This window comes from Homalodisca vitripennis, unplaced genomic scaffold (assembly GCF_021130785.1).
Source record: "Homalodisca vitripennis isolate AUS2020 unplaced genomic scaffold, UT_GWSS_2.1 ScUCBcl_1133;HRSCAF=4372, whole genome shotgun sequence".
Lineage (NCBI taxonomy): Eukaryota > Metazoa > Arthropoda > Insecta > Hemiptera > Cicadellidae > Homalodisca > Homalodisca vitripennis.
The window spans coordinates 44,528-66,704 of NW_025777254.1; the positions used below are offsets into that span (position 1 = coordinate 44,528).

The 22,177-nt window shown below is 32.7% G+C and overlaps 1 protein-coding gene across 1 annotated transcript in view; it reads left to right on the plus strand.

Annotated features, from left to right (window-relative positions):
* The window catches only part of LOC124371229 (lysosomal aspartic protease-like), a 32,519-nt gene extending 10,390 nt beyond the window's left edge, over positions 1–22,129 (plus strand). Inside the window, exons 4-10 of the mRNA XM_046829560.1 lie at positions 560–669; positions 8,553–8,746; positions 10,205–10,284; positions 10,618–10,741; positions 15,654–15,819; positions 18,136–18,228; positions 20,825–22,129. Of these exons, the coding sequence (XP_046685516.1) occupies positions 560–669; positions 8,553–8,746; positions 10,205–10,284; positions 10,618–10,741; positions 15,654–15,819; positions 18,136–18,228; positions 20,825–20,980 (923 nt within the window). The 3' untranslated portion in view covers positions 20,981–22,129. The remainder of the gene's footprint in view (positions 1–559; positions 670–8,552; positions 8,747–10,204; positions 10,285–10,617; positions 10,742–15,653; positions 15,820–18,135; positions 18,229–20,824) is intronic.
* The last annotated feature ends 48 nt before the right edge of the window (positions 22,130–22,177 follow it).

Consider the following 22,177-nt stretch of genomic DNA (forward strand, 5'->3'; position numbering starts at 1 on the left):
ACTTATAGTTAAAATCAAACTCAGAGACTCAGAAGTTAAAATAAGAGACTGGAAGAACTCGCCTAAAGCAAAATCACGATAGTATTAGTCATTTATCGATTCATGACAACGTGATCTCATCAGAATGACATCCTCAAACTATTATCAATTTTAATCTGCCAAATAAAACATCAACTAATTTGTTACTTTAATATTTTTATCTTTACTTTACATTACAGGTAGAATTAGATGTCTCGTATGAAAGGGCTAATTTATAATACGAAAATATAAATTTTACTTACGGACATGGGGCACAAGAGATGTTGCTCGGCAGCTACAAAGTTCACAAGAGAGAAAATTAATACGCGTGCCAATTAGGTTATTATTAATCCACCAATAATTTAGTTCCAAGAACATCAGATGTAACTTCTATTAACTAGTAACGGAGTAGTAACAGCACAGGTTCAACTATTGTTTGTGACTGTAACACTTATCCTTTAAGATCCTGCATTTTTTTTGTAAACGGAAATTCTCTAGTTTGTAGTGACAAAATTTTTAATGTTCTGTGGCTTATTTTTAGCTGTGCACCAGAGCTACAACCATAAAACATCCTCCACATACCAACCAGATGGAAGAGAATTCAATGTGTCCAACGAATTTATGGGTTACATGAGCAAGGATGTGTTCCTTGTAAGTATAGATTATTATACTGGGTCATGTAAGCTATATACGAATGCGTATGTAGTAAATACACATACTATTTGGAGATGTATAGGACTCTACTATTAATAACCTAAGTATCTAGTATGTCATATGTACTAACGTCCAGCATCTTTATGTTGCATGTATTTCTAAGTTATTATGATTGTTTAGTTTAGCTCCATGGCATCGCCCAATTCCGACATATTCACAGATATTACTTCTGGAATCTGGCGTGCACGTCAATCTAGAGAGAACCAAAAAATGGCAGAGACATTCACAACAAACTCTTTTCATTGTTTCGACATCAGAGACACCAAAGAGCTATGTCTGTTTTACCCAGCAGCCATCCAGTGTAATCTAGATGCAGAGGTGTTCTCAGTGTCTCTTCAGGTCCCCAATTGAGTGCAATACGATGTTTTAGACACAATCCAAAAGCGCTGTGGACTAATACCTCTTCATCTCGATTACACTGGATGACTGGTGGGTTAAACAAGGCTCTTTTCTGTTAGTGCAGCTCTTTTCAGACGCTGCACTAAGCAGAAGATGAATTAGAGCTAAACTAAACATCATGAACATATTATTAGCCCTTGGGTTGAACAAATCAACTAATAATTCGTTTTTACCTTCCGTCAAATATCAGTCCTGTGTGATACAGATAAAATCTACATGTTTTGTCACGATAGTTTCAGGAATGTAGATACAAAATTATTACATAAAATATGTGTTTTTGGTGGGTATGTTCGTGGAGTGTGTTTGTAAAGTTTTAAAGTGATTCAACGATGCCACGCTCCAGCTAATTTATATAATAATTTTTTATTTTTATTCCTGATGAAGGCCTATTTCATCTGCACCAAGCAGGACTGATATTTGATGGAAAGTAGAACCTACTACTATTACTAAACTTCTGTTACACTCCAATGACTTCTAAATTGTCAAGTAACTTGAAATGTTCGAGTTTGTTCGCCTAGGTTGTGTATCGTACATTTTCGGAATTGTTTGAAATTCACTATTGATCATTCAAATCTGATAGTAAGAGTTAAAAATAATCACATAAGAAAATAATTACATATTATTTTAAACTACAAATAGTTTGGCTTACAACTAAAACAAATATCGAGGTTAGTAAACTTAACTCATAACTTCGAAGTAAATGTCTATAGAAATTTTAGCCTAAATTTTTGGTTTTGTCTAGTCATCTTGTCAGCTTAGAGGTAAACATATTTTGTTTAGTAAATGCACATAATGATTCAAAATTACTACTTTATGTTTATGTTTCCCGGAATAAATACAAAAAGTCGTAAAAAATGCATTGCACGACTATAAAACAATTGTAGAAAGTCCCCCTAGAGTGAAAGGATATATTGCCAATATAACTAAAGCAAAGAACATCCTACCAAATTGCTGTCATCGAGGATGTAAATTATACTAAATTGTAATGGTTTAGAGTAGTAATTTGTCATTTAAGCTCTTAACCCTAGAACTGTTAATCGACATAATTATGTCGGTTAATGCCGCTTTTGTGGTGTTAACCGTCAAAATTTTGTCGATCAAGCATTCCCTCGTATAATTACTTTTTATAATATACTCCGGTAACGTATCGATATAATTCATGCACCATTGGATTCGGGAAGAAAAATGCTAAGGAACAGATGAGTTTTATTCCTCTTTGTATTATGGTTATGACGTAGCAAGCTTGTTATTTTGAACGTAAAAGAAAACGCGACGCCGTTTGTTGTGACCGCCATATTGCCGCTGCCGTTCTGTATCACTTTCGTGCCGAGCTGTGGATATTTGTAAGTTTTAATAGTTTTACGCGTGTTTTAGTGTCGTATTTAATGTGTAGTGTGTTGTTTGATGTCGTCGTAGTGTAAACATATATATTTTAGAATAAATCAATTTCTATTTACTGAAATATGTTTGAGAAATTACCGGCTTTGTGTAGGCTATGGCAAAATGACTTGGCTAAAATTCATTTCACATAGTTTGTTATTGTTTTCACTTACTAAACGTTATTTATAGCACTCTTTTAGCTCTGAAGTAACTATTTATTTTTGGTAAATAGATAGTTTTCACAATAAAATATATATTTCCTGTAATTTCTTTGGTTATATATAATAACTGTTTGGGTTATTCTATATTTTTTCAATATCTTTAGTTATATTTATAGTTTTCTAACTACATAATATTTCCTATTACTTATAAACCATAAATTTATAAATTTTTATATAGTACAAGCTTTAGAAACTATTTTATATTTTGCTGAATGAAAATTTTTCGCAAAATTTTTGAATAATGGCAAAATTTAACTTTTTTTACTTTTCAAAAAATAATTTATGGTAATTATTTCATTACTACTGTATATTCTATTTTATTCTAAGTAATAAAATATGCAAAATAACATGTATTCATAGATAAATGTATTAGCAAAACTTGTTTTACCAAAGTCTTACGTGTACACCCGATTTTCAGAATTTATACGCATCGCTGCTTTTTGTTCTATAGCTTTATGATGCTTTCATAAATGTGTATAATGTTTATGTTTTTCTGAAACTAGATAAAATTTGACACAGAATGGCTATCTCACTTATAAATATTTCTCACTATAACTTCATTTGCTAGGTATGGTCCCCCCCCAAATTTAAGAAATATTTTTCGTAAATTTTATATTTGATTAAAAAAAGTGTTTATTAGAAAATTTTTGATGGTTAATTTTACAATATAGTGCAATTCTACGTTTAATTCTGAACACAAAAATATATACTCTTATTTATATTGCTTTTATTTTATATTTTTAATATTTTTTTTAAAAAAACCTTGCGCGAAGCTCCAAAACAGCCCGACACTACAGGATGAAATGACCGCCAGTTCTAGGGTTAATGTCTAATAATTCACACAAAGTTCTACATTCTGTATCCATCAACTAACTTTATTAATATACATCTAGATGTCTTATTATGAAACAATGAATTGCTTTATAGATTACTAGCAGTTACCCGCGGCTTCACACACAATTTCGTATGTTTCGCACCTGCATGAGCACTTCTGCTTTGAGTATATTATATTTTCGACACCAATGTTGAATTAGACTTCTTTACACAAGCAAGAAAATATGTTAATTGGTGTATATTTATAGTTACTTTAATTTACTTCGGTCTTAGTATTTTTTTGTTCCTAAGCTGATTTTGCCTATCTCCCGGCCAAGAAAATATATATCTCTGAGAAGCTTACTTTTGCCAAAAGACAACTTAGATTAGTTTCATGACGGTCTTTAAATTTATAGTAAAAGTTAAACTACATCGCCTCTTGTATCTGCACTGCTAGCAGTTACCTGCAACTCTGCACGCAATTTAATGCACGTTTATGATCACTGCTAGTTCGACTGAATTTTATTTCCGACGCCAATGATGAGTTTGCCTTGTTGCCACAATCAAGAAAATACGTCCAAAAGTTTATAGGTATGGCGATTTTTTCCTAGTATGTTTTGTTCCCTCGTTGATTTTGTTATGTTTCCCGATCAAGTAAATATATATCAAAGATAAGAGAAGCCTACTTCTGTCAAAAGAAAACTAAGATGGGTTTTATATCAGTCTTTAAAATTAGAGTAAAAGTATTTTAGCATTTAAGAACATTTAGAGCTGGAATTGGTAAATCAGTTCAAAAGAACAGTCCAGCAAAATTTCATCTACCATAGTTCTTGTCAACTGCTTCAAAGGGAGTCTTTGGAGTCAAATTCTGACCTTCTTATGTTTTAGGACATTTTATAAGGTACATTAGTAGGTACTTACCTAATCGCCGAAATCTAAAACTGGAAAGTTATGGTTTTTCTTTAGATACCCATACATTTATACTTACTATAAATGTAAACTGAGACATTCTAGGGCATTGCTGAAGGACCTACGCTAGGCGCTTCACTCATCTAGACTTGCTGTCTATCCTCAAAATCTGCTGACCAAGTACATCTTCTTTATTGTTCATCTACTTGTTATCAACTTGACTCCATTTACTACACTTCAGCGAACGTACCATTCTTCCCAGCACTAAAGTGAATACTAAATACTGATGCTTCTGCTTTCCAGTAGTCATTGGGACATGTTTTTTCAAGAGTTACCTTGTAGGGAACCACCCCTTCTTCCACGGTTCGGTTCAGTTCACTCACTATAAATGTAAACAAATTGAAAATAATAAACAATGTTTACACAGAACAGTTGTTTACATTTTACAGGTTCATTCAGTTAATATTACACAACTTATGGGATCAAGATGACATTGTTCGCTACTTTAAAAACCAGTGGGGTGTAGCCCGGAGGGATTTTCAAAATAAAAATTGGCCTATCTTCATCCCAGGGACCATAAGAATGTTGTAGATGGAGCTTATATTGGTACTGATAACTTACTTACATTAAAACATAAACCAATATTTAACACTTTTATTATTTTGTGATGTGTCTGAAGAAGATATCTTTTTAGAAATAAATTTAAGAGAAGAAAACAACTTTATAAAATTTACAATAAAGGGCCTTACGATCGTTTGTTCAAAAACTATTTTCAGAAGTTTTGTACTGAATTAGCTAATGAAATAGATAACGCTAAAAAATCGATATTACGCTAAACAAATTGAAAACTGTAATGGCGATATTGCAAGGCAGTGGAAGGTAATAAACCAGTTAAGTGGTGACCATGCGAAAGTAGGTGTTAGTGAAATAGAATTAGATAACGGGCTAACTGTTTCAGACCCACAAACAGTTGCAGAAGAGATAAACAAATACTTTATCTTGGTACATTCCTGTGTTGACCTTCAAGATAGTGCAGTCCCTACTTTAAATTTAGAGCAAAGTTGTGATTCTTTTTTTATTATGCCAACAACCCCCAACGAAATTTTAAATATAATAAATAATAATAAAAATAAGAAATCCTCTGGTTTTGACAGTTTTAATTCCTTTTTAATAAAAAACATCGCGGAAGTTATTTCTCCGGTATTGTCTTACATTATAAATCTGAGTTTTTCGGAGGGAGTTTTTCCAGAAATTTTAAAAAGCAGTGTTGTTGTTCCTATTTTTAAAAAAAGCTTTAGTAAAAATGTTGTCAGTTTTCTCCAAAATAATCAAAAAACTTATGAAAAATCGGCTCATTAATGATCTTGATAATAAAAATTATTTTAGCAGTAGACAATACAGTTTTAGGAAAGGGAAGTCCACCGAGGATGCTCTTGTTGAGGTTACGGACTACATTTACACAATCCTTAATGAAGGAAACAAGTCCACCGGTTTATTTATAGATTTCAAAAAAGCATTTGACTTGGTTAATCACAAAATACTATTACTGAAACTAGATGCACTGGGAGTAAGAGGAATAGCCCTAAATTGGTTTAATAGTTTTCTACAGGGTAGAACCCAACAAGTACAAATTAAAAATAGTTTTAGTTCACACCTTTCTGTGAAATCAGGTGTGCCGCAAGGCTCTGTCCTGTCGGCTACTCTGTTTTTTATTTTTATTAATGACCTTTTAGGGTCTAATTTTAATGGCGTCCCTAGCGCGTTCGCGGACGATATTGCTCTGTTTTATTCTGAAAAAAATATTTTACCGCTCTGGAGACAAATAAGACCTGGCAATTTTAAGAATCTGGTGCGATAGTAATAAAATGGAAATAAATGTTAGCAAAACTAAATATATAAATTTTGATTTTAGAAGTTTTCATTTCCAATCTGAGCTGAAGTACCACATCCTAAACTGTCCTGAAACTAATTATTGTAACTGTCTAAGTGTAGGGAAAGTAGACAGCTTCAAATATCTTGGAGTATTTTTAGATACAAAACTAACTTGGGAAAATCATATTAATTATTTATATAAAAAATTAAAATCATCATTACGAAAATTTTTTTTTTTTTTAATATTTGTGGTGAAAAGCTGTTGAGAACACTATATTTTGCACTAGTTGACTCTAGGCTGCAGTATGCGATACAATGCTGGGGAGGAACTTTTAAATATAAAATAACAAAAATACATGTTATTCAGAACCATTTTTTAAGAATAATTTTACAAAAACGGAAGCGTGAAAGTTCTTTTCCCCTATACTGTCAGCTAAGATTATTACCTTTACAACATCTTTTTGTGTTTAAGGTGCTAAGGCTCTTCTATTTAAGAAGTGGTAATACAGGCACAATCCATTTAATGTATAGAACGAGAAACTTAGTACAAAACTATTTTAGAACGCCTAAAGTAAAGAAATTGTTGTTTAGACATTCTTTTAAATATGTTGGGCCGAAATACTTAATCAACTGCCTTCAGAAGTTAAAGACTGTAGCACAGTAAAATTGTTTAGTATTAAGTTGAAAAAATGGTTATTTGAAAATAGTAATATCAGTTTCTTAAACAATACTCTTGTATAATTATTTATTGTATGTTGGCTTATTTATTGGTTTCTCGTCGTTATATTTATTTTGTTAAACTGTAAATAGTATGTGTATTTATTTATTACCTCATTATTATATTATTTATTTGTATATGTGTATTATATTTGTTGCTGTTAAATGTTTGTTTCCTTAATATAGTAACAAGACAAAGTTTTAATATCTAATCAATCGAAAGTACATTAGTCAAATAAGGCAATTTGTATTGATAAGATTAAGTACAGTGATTAGCAGGCGGCACGGAGTGAGCAGTCTATAAAGAAGAGTTTGGACTCTCGCTAATAAACATTATTTTTCTGTTATTGCGCTGCCACACTACTGGATGAAGTGGCAGTGTATATTCCTAGAATGTAGATTGTTGTTAAACTGTATTTTTGTGGAGGAATAAACTCATTATTTCTTTGATATCGAAAGGCCTCACAAAATAATAAAAGTGTTAAATATTGGTTTTATGTTTTTAATGTAAGTAAGACCATAAGAATGTTGATGTAAAATGTCAGTACAATCAGTTGAGTAGTTTACACTTGAAAAAAAACACAAACAAAGACTTTTTTGCATTTATACTACAGTGTGTCCCACGAGTAACCTGACAAACTTCTCAAGTGGTTATCTCTCATCAAAATAATGAAAAAAGTAAATATAAACATATGTCTGGAAACGCTTTGTTAGCGAATTAAGACTAGCAAAAGCAAAAGGTTTCACTTGATTTTCTGGGAAAGAACGGACATAAAGCGAAACTGATGTTTTATGGCTTAAAGTTGGGTGTTAAATTTATTGGATTTTATGTTAAATGAACTGAAAAATTTAATAAAATACGCTTCATGCTTGTAAGACTACCCATATTGTACATATCAGACAAAATATGCAAAATTCTGTCTTAAATAACATGCTTGTTCTAGATTTGAAGTATATTAACTATTAAATGAGCAATACACATGCAAATTTGTATACAAAAACATCTAAATAATTTAATTTGGAAGAGAATGATGTAAAGTAAGGCAATAATAAACAAATACAAAGTTAAAAAAATTAATGTTCAATTAAATCAACACATATGAAAAATAAGACAGAAAATGCAATATATGTTTATTAAATGAACATTCTACATAAAAACTAAAAATTGTTTAAGATTTTTTTCAGTCAAGTACATTATTACAACAAATTACAGTATAAAACATTGTAGGTCAAGAAACTTTTATCCATATGATTTAGAAAGACTTAAAAATCTATTTGAATGAAAAAAAAATATTTTGATGAAGAAACCCGTTTGCTAATGTAAAATATTTAAATGTTAGAAGTTTATCACTTGTCGTCCATACACCAGGGAGCAATAAAAGTGTTTAAACAAGTTAGAATTTTTCATGTAGTAATTTCGAGAAGGTTTACAATAATCTAGTTAATCACATTCTTTATGCATTATTAAAAATGATTTTCTACTGTTACTAACCGATATTATCCTGATAGGTAGGACAGATGAATACAACAGGGCAGGGATTTGCTGAACTGACTCACCTCCCATGGATCTACACTATGTACGACAGTGATGGAACAATTGGCCTCGGGTTCCAAGAGCTTGCGCATAATGCGACTCCATTCTTCTACAATTTGATAAGACAAAATAGACTCAAAGAACCCATATTTTCTTTCTACATTAACAGGTACGTCTTGGTTTTCTTTATGAGCAGGCCCGCTCAAACTAAAAGTGATAAAATGTTGTCAATGGTGTAATGAAGCAGTGTGATGAGGGAGTGGTGGTAGAACGTGACGGGGCCTGACAGAATATCTTTTCAAGGTCTCACTAAAGCCGAGTCCAGCCCTGGTTATGAGTTTGATTGTAGTTTGCTTTTTTTTAGTAACAGTAAACTATAACAAATTTTTATTCCAGAAACTAATAGCATATTATCTTGGTATTGAATTCCTTGATTCTCTTCAAAATCAGTCTTAGTTCTGATTAGAGTTGTCAAAGCGTCAGTTTTTGGTATTTTCAAAAATTTTAATTTTTGTTTTTCTCCTGAGTAAAAACTGTGCTTATTGTCACCAAGATCTGTTATCTTCACATAAAAAAGTACAAATAAGCCTACAAAGAGGAAGATTTAGTATAAAGTTTGTAGAAGGATAACAATTTGGCATCTCTTTCAAAAAACATTTGACTCAGCCATAAAGAGATTGAAAATAGAAATAATTCATTCCCTTTTTACTTTATATCAGCGTCCAACAGTTTGGATGAAATAAAACTCAGAGTTAGATAATTTAGAATTAATACTATTGAAAATTGAAATAAGATAACTAGAAATAATTCATTCCCTTTTTACTTTATATCAGCGTCCAACAGTTTGGATGAAATAAAAACTCAGAGTTAGATAATTTAGAATTAATACTATTGAAAATTGAAATAAGATAACTAAACAAGGTGGTAAAATGCAACTCAACAATTTTACATTATTTCATTTTCATAGTTTGAGGGAGTGATAGAATAAAACAAATAAAAATATAGTAAGCCGTTTAAATAAGAAATTTGTGTCACGTCGTATTAAATGATTGGGCATTCAACATTACCAACTATAAACTGTTTTACAGACACTTAATTTTAAGATATCTATAATTTAAAGATATTTTCTACATTGATGAGTATGTATTATTAACCCTATAAGTGCTGGCTTATTTCAGAGCTGTACTGTACTCTGGCTGGGTTTTTTTATCCCAGTTCTCTCACATACCAGCTAAAATTAAAATAAATCATATGTTCAACTTGTGATATGATTGTCATAAAATGTTATGTTTTTATGGGTGTGTGGTAGTTAAAAGAAGGGGGGGGGGAGTAATTTTGTAAAGTTTTATTATTTCATTTACAAAATGGTTTATCTGAGGAAGCTTAAGATGTTTTGAAATTCAGGTGGAATCTTTGGTGATGATGGGTGGGGTTTTATAGAGGAATCAAAACAATTGTTCAAACACAAAAATAGAGTAAAAAAACTATTTTATTAGGGATATTGATTTTTATTATCTCATGTAGGATAGTAACACAAGTAGTACAATAGTGTAGTGGTGGACTTGCAGAAATTACAGTATAAAAGAAAAATAGTTCCAAAGATAATGTTTTTCAGGTTTTGTCACAGTTTAGTGCTCGAGAAAAAGAAGATGGTGAAGAGCGGAACATTTTCACGATACCAGCAAATGATAAATTCAATGGTTAATGGTACGTTTATTACAACCCAATATCAGAGGCCAAGCAACAGTTGATGATGCATGATGGGAGTCACATATCAGTCTGTTTTCCCCTTCTCACCTCCACCCCTTAACAAAGGATGAGTTGCTACCACAACGTTTAGTAGCGAATAGATGAAAATTTCCTACACACCTCATACATCAGGCTTGAAAATACGATGTTTGTTTTCATATGAAAATCACGAGGAGCATATCTACGTCATCATCGCTTACCCAATTCCTCTTACATCACCTAGGGAGTTATCAGTATATTATAGTAAAATACACTGTCATGAGTTGTAAATAATGTTGGTTTACATTTCAGAGACCCAACGACTACCAGGGGAGGATCTCTGTTTTTTTGGCGGAATAGATCCCAAGCACAACAAGACTGCCTTTTCCACAATCAACGTTAACTCAAATGTATACTGGCAATTCCCTGTGACCAAGTGAGTGTTAGCTAAATGTTATTATATTCCAATTATGTAGTTCTAGGTTTCTGGAAATGTTCATAAAAGTGTGTATATAGTTAAGAGGTATATAAAGTTTAGCTAAATAAAAATATATTGTTGTGTAATATTAAAATTAATTCAGTATAACTAATTCTTTAACGCAGCAGGAATCTCTTTTGGCTGGTTTATACCTTCCAGTTGAACCTACCACTGGGCACAGCAAAAACCGATGTGCCACTTCAATCTGGGCAGCGTTATGGATGTCTGGGAGCGGCACATCACTAACCGCAAATGTCGAGATTCTGGGGTTCAAGGGCAATTTGATAGGTCTAGTCTACTACGGGAGATGACTGTTGGAGTTGGTAAGGTTTGTTCCCTAACCTCAGAGGTTCTTGCTAGTCTCAACAAGGATATGCCACCCCTGCCTACTTTGACTAGAGAGGCTGGTTCAGAGCTGGCCTCCCCTTCTTCCAGGGAGACATGACTTAGAGATTTAGTACCCTAATTCTTCCACATGGATCTCCATAGGAGGTGGCCCCCACTCCCTAACCTTACCCATCCTGAATATCCTATTACTCCGAAAGCAGCGTTAAGGTTCTTATAGGAGACAAAGTGTAATTTATAAGCTTCTTGTCCCAAGAGAACAAAAACAATCATTTTTAAAAATACATAATTTTGATATTGGTATTTTTATCGAAAATAAAAAACTAAAATCAACATCAATAATACTAATACCTTTCAATACTTACATTTTGACAGTTGTCATCCATATTTAAGATGATGGATATTACAGTAAAGTAGACATTCTTGCTTCCGCATCCATGTTTGCAATATCATAGTGTTTTCTTGGTTGAATGTAGAAATTATATCAGTATTATATACCTAATCAGTAAGTAATGAACGTGATGTCCCCTCAACGATTCTCTGCCATAAAAATTGCATTTAGTGTCTCATGTCTTTGTGAGTCCACTTGCTATAATCACAGACTCACTGTGCTCGCTTGTTTTCTTAAATTTTAGGCACGGAGCAAATGGTTTGTTGAATTAAGAGAATGCTCAGACCCTTAGTTTTTGAAATAAGAAGTGTTGTTACTTTTGTTACGCTTTCACTCCATAAATGTAAAAAAAAATTGAGAATATTTGTTAAATTAATTAAACATATGGTGGAGCTGTCATAATAAAATGTTTACACAGAATAGTTGATACTCTTTTAATTCATGTTATGGAACTTTAAAGACCAAGATGGGATTTTTCACTGCTTTAAAGACCATTGGGGCGCAGGCCAGTGGATTTTTGAAATAATAAGCCTATATTCATCCCAGGGACCCCAAGAATGTCCATGTCAAATTTCAGTACAATCGGTCGAATGGTTTATCCCCAAAAGCAAAACAAAGGCACTTTTGCATTTATAATATTATTAGAATTTAACTTTCCTTCACACGTATTTAAGAAGGAAATGAGCATGTGAACATAAGGCCCAATACTAGTAAAATGGGAATCGTTACATTCACATGTTTTTTGGCTTATTTGAACACGTGTGAAGGAAACAGCCATATACAAAATAAGTCTCCAGTGTTATGGATATCTCGCGGGCGTTTCACCAAACACAAACCATTTGTCTTCAGTGTTATGATTATCTCTGCAGAAACCATGATAGGGATAATGCTGTGAAGCAAGGATATGTTGAAGGGAGTTTGCTCGTTTGTTCATGTTGTCTTTTGCGTAAAATGGGAAGAGGGTTGTCTGACTGACCCTTAGGCTCCCGGAAAAGTAGCATGGCTCTGTCAAGGCGCAAGTCATGGCCAGACAAAAGTAATCCTGTAAATGGTTCCCGGCCTGGATCCCAGCGGCCTGTAGGGAGTTTAGTGGTTATTCCTTGTGTTCAACGGAGTGAGCCCCACACTCATGCATAAATGCATTCCTCTATGTAAAAAAAAACTTTATTGACTTTTTCACACTGACAATAGCAAGCTGATGATCAATTTTCAGATTGCATCAGCAGATTGTTCTTCAACGATAACAGAGGACAAACCATTCTAATAATGGAGAACCAGAAGATATCATGACCCATTCTATTGCTGTGGCACAACAAGAGAATTTATTTTGAGGGTGCCTGACATGACGTCAGTAGAAATGATCCGCGTGGTCATACTTCACGAAAGCAGTGCATCTAAGTTTAAAGAAGCTGACTTAGATTTTTTTTTTAAACAGTAAACATCACTTGTTTATAATTTAAACTTTGTTTCATTTCACTAATTAAACTTTAAAAAACTAAATGATAAATCAGCTCCATTGTGTTTTTCCTGTATTTCTGGATTATCCAGATCATGTGGATCACGTCCAATCCCAATCAATCCAGAAAAATTATGTACCTTACTACTATATAATCTGAAACAGTAGTAATATTTATATTAGTTGCATGTTTAACACGATTTAAATGAATAAAAATGGGATAAAACAACCTAACCACTGCCAAGTTACAATAAGAGTCGTGCCTCCCAGCTGATTACATTAAAGGTTTATCATCAGCTGTGATCAGAATTTCAGTGTAATATTTTCTTTTTACTAACTTAAGAAACAAACGTTTTCAATTTTATATACTAAATAACAATTAGGCTAAAAATTACTTTAATGAAAGAATATAATTTTACTTTTTTCTATTAATAATTCCATGTAACTTTAACTTTAACTCATTGAGATGATCTGAAGCCCAAAAGTCATTTTTATTGTATATATTTTACGTTTCCATTAACGTTGTAACAAATTTTATATTTCATAGCTTTACCAAGATATTGTTGTTTGACTGTGTCAAGCTTCCGGCTAAGTTTTCATCTCCATGTTATTGTTTATAAGGTAGGAAATAACACGTTCTTTCACCATCCTTAGAAAACAATAATATGCAAATATTTGAAAATTATACTTTAGTTAATTTTTACTACAATTTATTTTCTTGTGAATTATAATCTAAGAGATTACAATACAGTAGACGCCCTCTTAACCGGCCATTACAGGACCGAACCCCCGGCCGGAAAGCGGTTTGGCCGGTTAATAATCCGACGAACATCTTAATTGGTATATTGTATACGTACCAACTACGTAATACTGTACCAGTAAACAAAAACTAATATGTATTTAATTCAAAAGGTTATTTTACTGAAAACATAATTACTTTTAATATTTTAAAGAACAGTGGCATATAGAATACATAATAACAATAGAGTAATACATTGTATAAGAAAATATATAAGTAAAACCTACGTTTTGTTTCCGAAGTATGGTAATTTTAGACAACCGAAACAAAAAAGTACATTAAATATCGGGTAAATGCTAAAAGAAATCTGTTATTTTCTTTTGTGTTTTCTTCCCCATCATCTTTATGAAGGCATAGTCTTTCCACTTTTAATGAACATCACATAACAGCTGTCGACAGGTCTTGCTGCTAAATATACATTGCGGCCAACTGAAGTGCTTTATCCCCTCTTCGTGACTGATTATTTTCTGCTTGATCGTCTTCATCAGAGTCCTCTGGAATGCCTTGTTCACTTGCCTCCTCAACCACTTTTCTACGATTTGATCGTCATTAAAAATATCTTTTCCAAGGTCGTCGTCACCCATTCAATTACATTTTTCTCTTCAAGATGATCATCACTAGTACTCAATTTTCTTAAGTCGTTAAGTAGAGCTGTGTTGTTATCTTCTTCAATTATTAAAATGGGCTGTTCATTGTCATCTTCAGCTGGGTTTTTAAACGCTCGTGGTTTTTTGGGATTTTCCAATGACCAAAAGTGGGAGCTCGTGTGATTCTACAGCATTTGTGCATAAGGCGAGTGTAACTGGTTCTTTGTTAAGTTTAAATCCAGGAGCTGAACTTTCATTCCAAACAGAGAATGTTTTTTGTGGTAGACGTTTAAAGTTCAGACCAGTCTCGTCAACGTTGTAAACCTGTTCTGGTGAAAGATTTTTTCGTCAATTATGTTTCCTAGTTTGATTACAAACTCGTTTGCTGCTACAATATCTGCGGACATTTTTCCCCCATAAGTGTTTACAGAATTTACTCTATGTCGCCTCTTCTATCTTTCTAACCATCCATCACTGGCTGAGGCTGAAAACTCTGCGTTATTTTGATTTTCTAGTTTCTAATGAAAAAACATTGCCTTTTCTTGTAAAAGTGGTCCAGTTATCGGAGTTCCTCTTCGCCGCTCCTGCATAAACCATAGCCATAACGCATTGTCAACCATCTCATTTGTTGTTTTTAATGTTGGGCCGATTCGTCAACACCTTTTCTGTTTCGACACTAGTGCAAAAATCGTGTAAGGGTTTGCGATTACGTCGCCAATCATTGACGGTGCTTTTCCCGACGTTAAGTTCGTCACATATCTTTTTCACTGATTCGCCTTTGTCAATTCGCTGGATTGCATCGAGCTTGTCTTTCACAGTTAAAACATATCTTTTACGTTTCTTTTACTCATTTTTTAAACAAAATAAAAGTATATAATCATTCGAACTTTTAGTTTTATTTAATAAAAACTGCACACCTAAAAACTCTACAACACAACACTAAACTGCACAACTTAAAACTGTCAACTAACTGTATGTATCACGTTCAGAACCACCTGCTCAACTGAACAGGCATTGTCTAAACCGTTAAAAAATAGCCGTTCGAGTTTTGACCAATCGATGACTCGTTTGCTTTGTGGCCGGTTAAAGCGGCGGCCGGTTGACCCGAGGCCGGTTAAGAGGGCCGGTGTTTACCCAATTATTGACTGATTTCACTGCTCAGGATTTCTGTTGTGATGAGAAAGAAGAGTCAAGTGGATGTGTGCAAGTATGGATGCAACGCTTTGGCTGATGTATATAACATTAGTGATGAAGGTGTTTACCCAATTATTGATTGATTTAACTGTTCTCAGGATTTCTGTTGTGATGAGCAAGAAGAGTCAAGTGGATGTGTGCAAGAATGGATGCAACGCTTTGGCTGACACCAGCACTAATGGAATTATGGGCCCTCCCGCTGAGATAAAGGTCATAAACCAGCTCATTGGTGCTGAGAGAATTTTCTTCTCCGACCGCTACTTGGTATGTCATAACCTTCACCAGTAGCCTCTAAAACTGTTGTTTGTACTGTGGTTAAAAGATATTTTTCGTCAGGATTGATTTTTTCTATACAGTAAACCTTGATTATCCACTGATAGCTTATCCAATTACGGGTTATCTGTGGTGATCCTGATAAAAAATATTTGATTTTTAAAGTACTTCAAAATACGTTTTAAGTTACGACTTTAAAATACCTCAGAAATATTAAATTGTTTTAATAAGTTTTCAAACACTATTTTAGTTATTAAAAGTGGTTGCAAATAATAAAAATAGTTTTAGTAGCCTTTTTATTTGATTGTTTTAGATAACTAGAAGCAAATAACAAATGAAAAGGCTTCCTAAGCAATAAACAATTCGTATGACCAAAAATGAAAACAAACCGACAAAGATCAAATGATGCTTATATACATGAATACAGTAATAAATCTAAAGCCTTATGGAACACCACAAATAACAAGAGGTCAAAAAGGATGATCCGAACATTAAAAAAATAAAACTGCAATTCAGAACGAGGAAAGGAGAGTTTATGAAAGATACAAAAATTATAGTAGATTGCTTCAGTGACTTCACAAATGTAGCTTAGAAAATAATTAATACAAACAGTGTAACTAATAATTCAGTAATGACCAGTCCAACTTAACAATCACCTCCAGGAGAAAATCTATCTATCAGTTGTTGTGCAATGAACAAACACCTGAGGAGATAAGAAAAGTTATAAATCTATGAAAAGTTCAATATCAGTGGAACAGATTATGTCTTATCAAGGATAATCAAATTATGTAGATGAGCTGATAAAAACTCTGGTAAAATTATAAATATATCCATGGACAAAGGGACTTAGTTACATCTCTGGCAAATAAATGACCACAACAATTGTTGACTTTGTTAAATATATTATAGACAGTAAGGAATTAGCAATATCATCGCCAGTTTTAAGTAAGGCATTTTACATAAGTAAAATGTGTGTAAAAAATATACATGACATGAAAAAATATCAAAACCTTCGAATTTATATGGCACTCAAGTGCTTTTCAAACTACCTTTTTACAATTAGTGCATGAAATAGAATAATTTACTAAAACTAATCCACCTATGGTAAACCTAAACTATGTTTAAATTTAAGATTAAAAAAGGAGCATTGTTACCAAACAATTCTGTGCGATGAATTTAAATTGGACAGCATCCCAAGAATATGCATTTAAAAATTATCTTGTTCTTAATGGAGGAAGAAACAAATGTCACTTGACAGGAAGAGGGGGCAGGCTACTAGTTAGTTATTTACAAGGGAAGCCACTTTTCTCTTGAATGATGCGACAGTCTCATTGAAGAAGTCAACATGTGGAGCAGCATCACTTCCAGCTCTAAGAAGTCTAGAGAGACCGCTGTGGTAAGCGTAGTAAGTAGGATGGTAGCGTCTACGGAAGATGGTCATCGAACGAGTTCCTCTTGAGATGGAGAAGTCAATGCCACTGAGGAGACCTGGGCAGTCAAGCAGTCCATTCACCAGTTTGAAAAGATTTATCAGGTCCGTGAGCTGACGTCTTCTATGTAGAGGTAGGAGGTCAAATTGACTCTCGACTTCGCTTATAGGAGTTGTGCGGTAAGTGAAACCCAACCTGGAGCCAAGCATCCTGATGAAGCGCTCTTGGACACTCTGTAGTTGGTCGATATGGTTGAATTGGTAGGGCGACCAAATGACCGATCCATACTCCAGAACAGGTAAAACCAGAGACTTATACAAAACGACAAGAGTGTATGGTGAGTTCTGGTTATGCAGAGGAAAGCAGTTACAATTATGGCAGGAATAGGGCCTAGAAAGAGTTGTAAGACACTTTTCAAACGCTCTAACTTACAGACAGTTACATCCATTTACATTCTGCACTTTCAGTCATGTATTGCATAGCCAGGGATCCTCCAAGGCATAGTCACTGTACCAGGCAAGCAGACATTCTGCCAAAGAACTGCCTTATCTGAAAGACACGTTATATGCTCGAATAAAACTTTTCAAGAAGCTTCCAGAGCATCTGAAGAAAGTGAACCAAAGGATTTATTCAGCATTGGCTGCAAATCAGGCCTTTTATACACCACACAAATTTTACTCCTAGATTTATGAGCTTTGCTTTTACCCGAAACTTATACACTTTTTGTAACACTGTAATGTATCTTAAAGACATTTTTAATATAGAACATTGTCTATTGTATCTCAAATAATGTGGATTAACAATATTTTGCTTCTATGACATATTTAGGCATTTAATGGCATTTGTTGTGTTTACAATTAGTTTGTTTATTTTGTAGATTCCGTGCACCCAAGAGTACAAAGGACCAAAAATTGTGTTTAATATTAACAATCAAGAGTATATGATTAAGGGAAGAGATTATATCCAAAAAGTAAGTATTTTTCTTTTTCACGTAAATTACTAGTTGTGGTTGTCTAGGTTGTGGAAGGTGTTTTTTGATGCTTTTGGGACCAGGACCAAAAAATGAATATGTCCTGAAATTGCACACTACCATTTTCGGTTTCTGCCTCAAAACTTTATAGGTCAGCAGTTGAAAAATCCAAACTAGGAGCCCAGTAGAAAACTAGAAGCTGGTACCTGTACCAAAATGTACACAAATGAATTGCTTTCAATGTAAAAATTTAACCTTTAAAAAAATTCTGAAAATATTAAAAAATGTAAAAAATATTTTTAATTTGAAGGTATTTTAGGCATGTTTTACTGCAGTAAGTATGTTTATATTTTTTGTTTTCTTTTAAGTATTCTAAATTTCAAAACAATTCCATCCTTTTTTTGTTTTTTTACTAAGAAACATATAAAAAACATACTTGACATGTCAATAGTGAAGATAATATTAGATATTTTTAATAGTCTAGAATGAATTATATGAAATTGCGTGATGGATGAATTACTACTTATATTGTGAACAAAAGTGTACAAAATAACACTATATATATATATATATATATATATATATATATATATATATATATACAGTCAGTGTCAGCGTGATAACCGGTACTATTTTTTGTCATCTGTTTATAAATAAATTCACTGCAAACAAGGATGATACTGCATTTGTATTGTTGTAAATGTTGAATTTGAATCAATGATATATCCTACTATATTTGGTAGTTGAAAATTAAAAATACTGAATCAGTATTATCCCGATATACTTTCATAACAAATAAGTATGTTCCATCACAATGTAGTGATGGCTGCTCCTAAAAAGGTTGAAGTGCTGAATTTTTGGCCTTTAATTTCTACTGCTTAGAGAAATTACAATTAAGGTTCTCCAAGACCCTTAACTTGTTTATAGTTTTATAAACTTAGTTAGATGATATGAACAGCTGGTTGCATTGGCTGCAAGGAATCTACCTATCCAAAATTTGGGAGTTGGAAAAATCAGAAGTTTCATATTTGGGTAACAAAACTCGCATATCTCATCATTGCTTTCCTCTTCTACTTATTTTTTCTCTGGATTTTTTAAATGTTATTAGCGATATATAGTAAGAACCAGGGGGAGATGTTGAAAACCAGGATTTGTACAAGGGATCATAATTAATTATGCACTCGTGTATTCAGCTTATATATGTTGTGTTGAGATCATTTGAATGGTTTAATTACAATCGTGGGAGGAGGGGGGAGTTGTAGGGAGAAAGTCAGCAAAACAATATCTCATAATACATTAGCTTCTTATCTTACTGAATTAGTGGTAGTAGCTGGACCTACTAAAAAAAATTGCTTTCAACTTAAGGTCGAATAGTTTCCAAATTGTTGGGTATTTAAATTAAAGCTGAATTTTTCTGAAGGAGAAATTACCCTTCCTGCAGTTGGCAGCACTGTAGTGAAAGCATTAAGTCTTTTACTATTTAATTCCATCACTTCCATCAAAAGCTACAGATCATCCTGACAAGGTGCTTTGTTTATTTATGTCACCCATTCATTCATGCTGGATTTTGGACCGTCTAGAGCAGTGTGACTGACTTTATGTGATGATCAGAAAGAAAATACAGTGACTATATACCACAATTTTCTTCTAAAATTGAAATTAACAATGTCCTAGTAGATATTTAATTTGTTTAATGGGTTAGTTTGATAATAAATTATCAGTCAAATGTAAAAGCCATGTTGTACTGTTGTGAATAAAAATTCACTTAATCAAAAACAACTATTCGGTTCTTTACACCGTTTTGATCTATTTCTGAGTGAGATAACAAAGTTATTACTGTCCAAAGAGGAAAATATGTGTTTTTTTTTTCAAACCATTTTTTGCATTTGAGACAGGTTTTGTCAAAAACTGCATAACTTACAGTTCTGGGACTTGTTTTATTTAATTAATCATGTCCAAAAACCATAAAAAAATTATTGAATTCGCCCCTCAATCTATCTTATTAGAATTTTAGTATGGCCTTGTTTACCATCATGAGCTGAAATCGGGGTGAAACCTTTTGCTAGCCATAACTTGGTAATGAAGCATTTCTGGATCCATGTTTTATATACACTTTTTTCATTATTTTTACATATAGAATGATCTCCCACAGTTTCTGCATATCTTCGTGAATCACCCTTTATTTTGTCCCTAATCAAATCTAATAAGGTTTTTAAAAATCATCATTTTCTTCAAAAAAGATTTTTTTAAAGTTCTTTACAAAAACTATAAAATAGCACCTGTTAATAATTTCCAGCTGATGAACATTGTAATTGATCGTTAATGCCAAAAGGAAACAATTATTTTCTCAAAATTGGTATTGAAAGAGAATAAACAATTCTTATGCATCCTTTTGAATTAGACTGGTAGTAAACTTTGTCCATACTTAACGCAACTAATATCTGATTTATTTTTGTAGGGCTCTATTTACCTTTGTACTTTGTGCCTGCTACATTATCAGCGGCAGTATCTTCTTGAAGTCTGATTCTTTTAATTTATCCATGTAAAATAATTTAAAAGTGGATTTGGCTTTAAAACTAAAATTTGTTTCACGCAGATGTCCTATTCTGGAATAACCATCTGTCTGTCAGCATTCCGGCCAGCGACTGGTTTGGCAAATAACACCTGGACTCTAGGTGGCGCATTTTTCTACCAGTACTACACGGCCTTTGATGTCATCAACCGACAAATTTTGATTGCTGATGCAGCTTGAAACAGTGTTGTAACTTCTTGTTATAGTTCACAAAATATGTAAATTTTCAGCTGTGTTTTACTTTAGAAAAATGTCATTGATATTATAAAGGATATCTGGGAAATTTGCCAAAACGCAATACTTAATGGCTGTAAAACCCTTTTAAATCATCTTTTGCCAATTATGGACCTAACACAAAAGCACTGTTTTTAATGAACTTCTAAAAAAGAATTGTTTTATTACTATAATTTTTATTAATAGAGAACGTTGCAATATCTTATATGATAGGTGTTTTTGAGATAATTACTATTTTAATTATTTCAAACTTTATATTACATTCATAAAATAGGATTGTTAGTTAATATGTAGTTAAAGAGGATAGTCCTCATCCAAATCACCTGATATAATAACATCTCTTAGCAAAATGTATCCGTACTATCTATAAACGTATGTTGTCATCTTAGTACTTACGACTTGTACGTAATAATTTTTTCATAATTAATAAAATTAAAGGACGAAATGTCCAACTTCATGCAAGGTTTAAGTTGTCAGTCCTAAATTGTATGAGTGATAAATGTGCACAGGCTACTCCCAACCAACCCAATACCAAGTTGATAACACTAGAGATGTTTTCAAATGTAAATATGCTAGTATTGCAGTATTTGCTAGGGAGATAACCTTTTTGCAATTTGCTGAGTTCTGTCAAGAAGAACATGCAATAGTAGAAAACACCTTTTTTGCTGAAAACATCTATTTAACCACTTCACGATTAACATTTTTTCTAACATCTTGTATGTGAATTACATAATGTTGAAAAAAGGGGAAGAATTTCTCCACATCCACATAAAATTATGTGATTGGGCTCCCTTTCTCAAGTCATGGATTCATTATTGCTAGTAGTCATCTTAGTGATATTAATCTAATGTGTAAAATACTAGGATTAATTGCAAAAATGTATAACTCTTAAAAGAACTTAATGGAGCAATGTTTGTGAGTTAAAGTTGACAGTATAATACTAGTGCTATAAGGTTTGAAAAATGTAAGTAACTTTCAAGTTTGATTTAAATATTATAAAGATAATTTTAATTGAATTTAAAGCTGTTATTTTTACGTTTTTAATGTAGGAACAATTGTACAAAGTTCGAAAATAAATTGCTTTTTTACTTATTAGTATAGTTTTTCATTTTACTCCTAAATCCTGAAAATCAGTAATTGTTG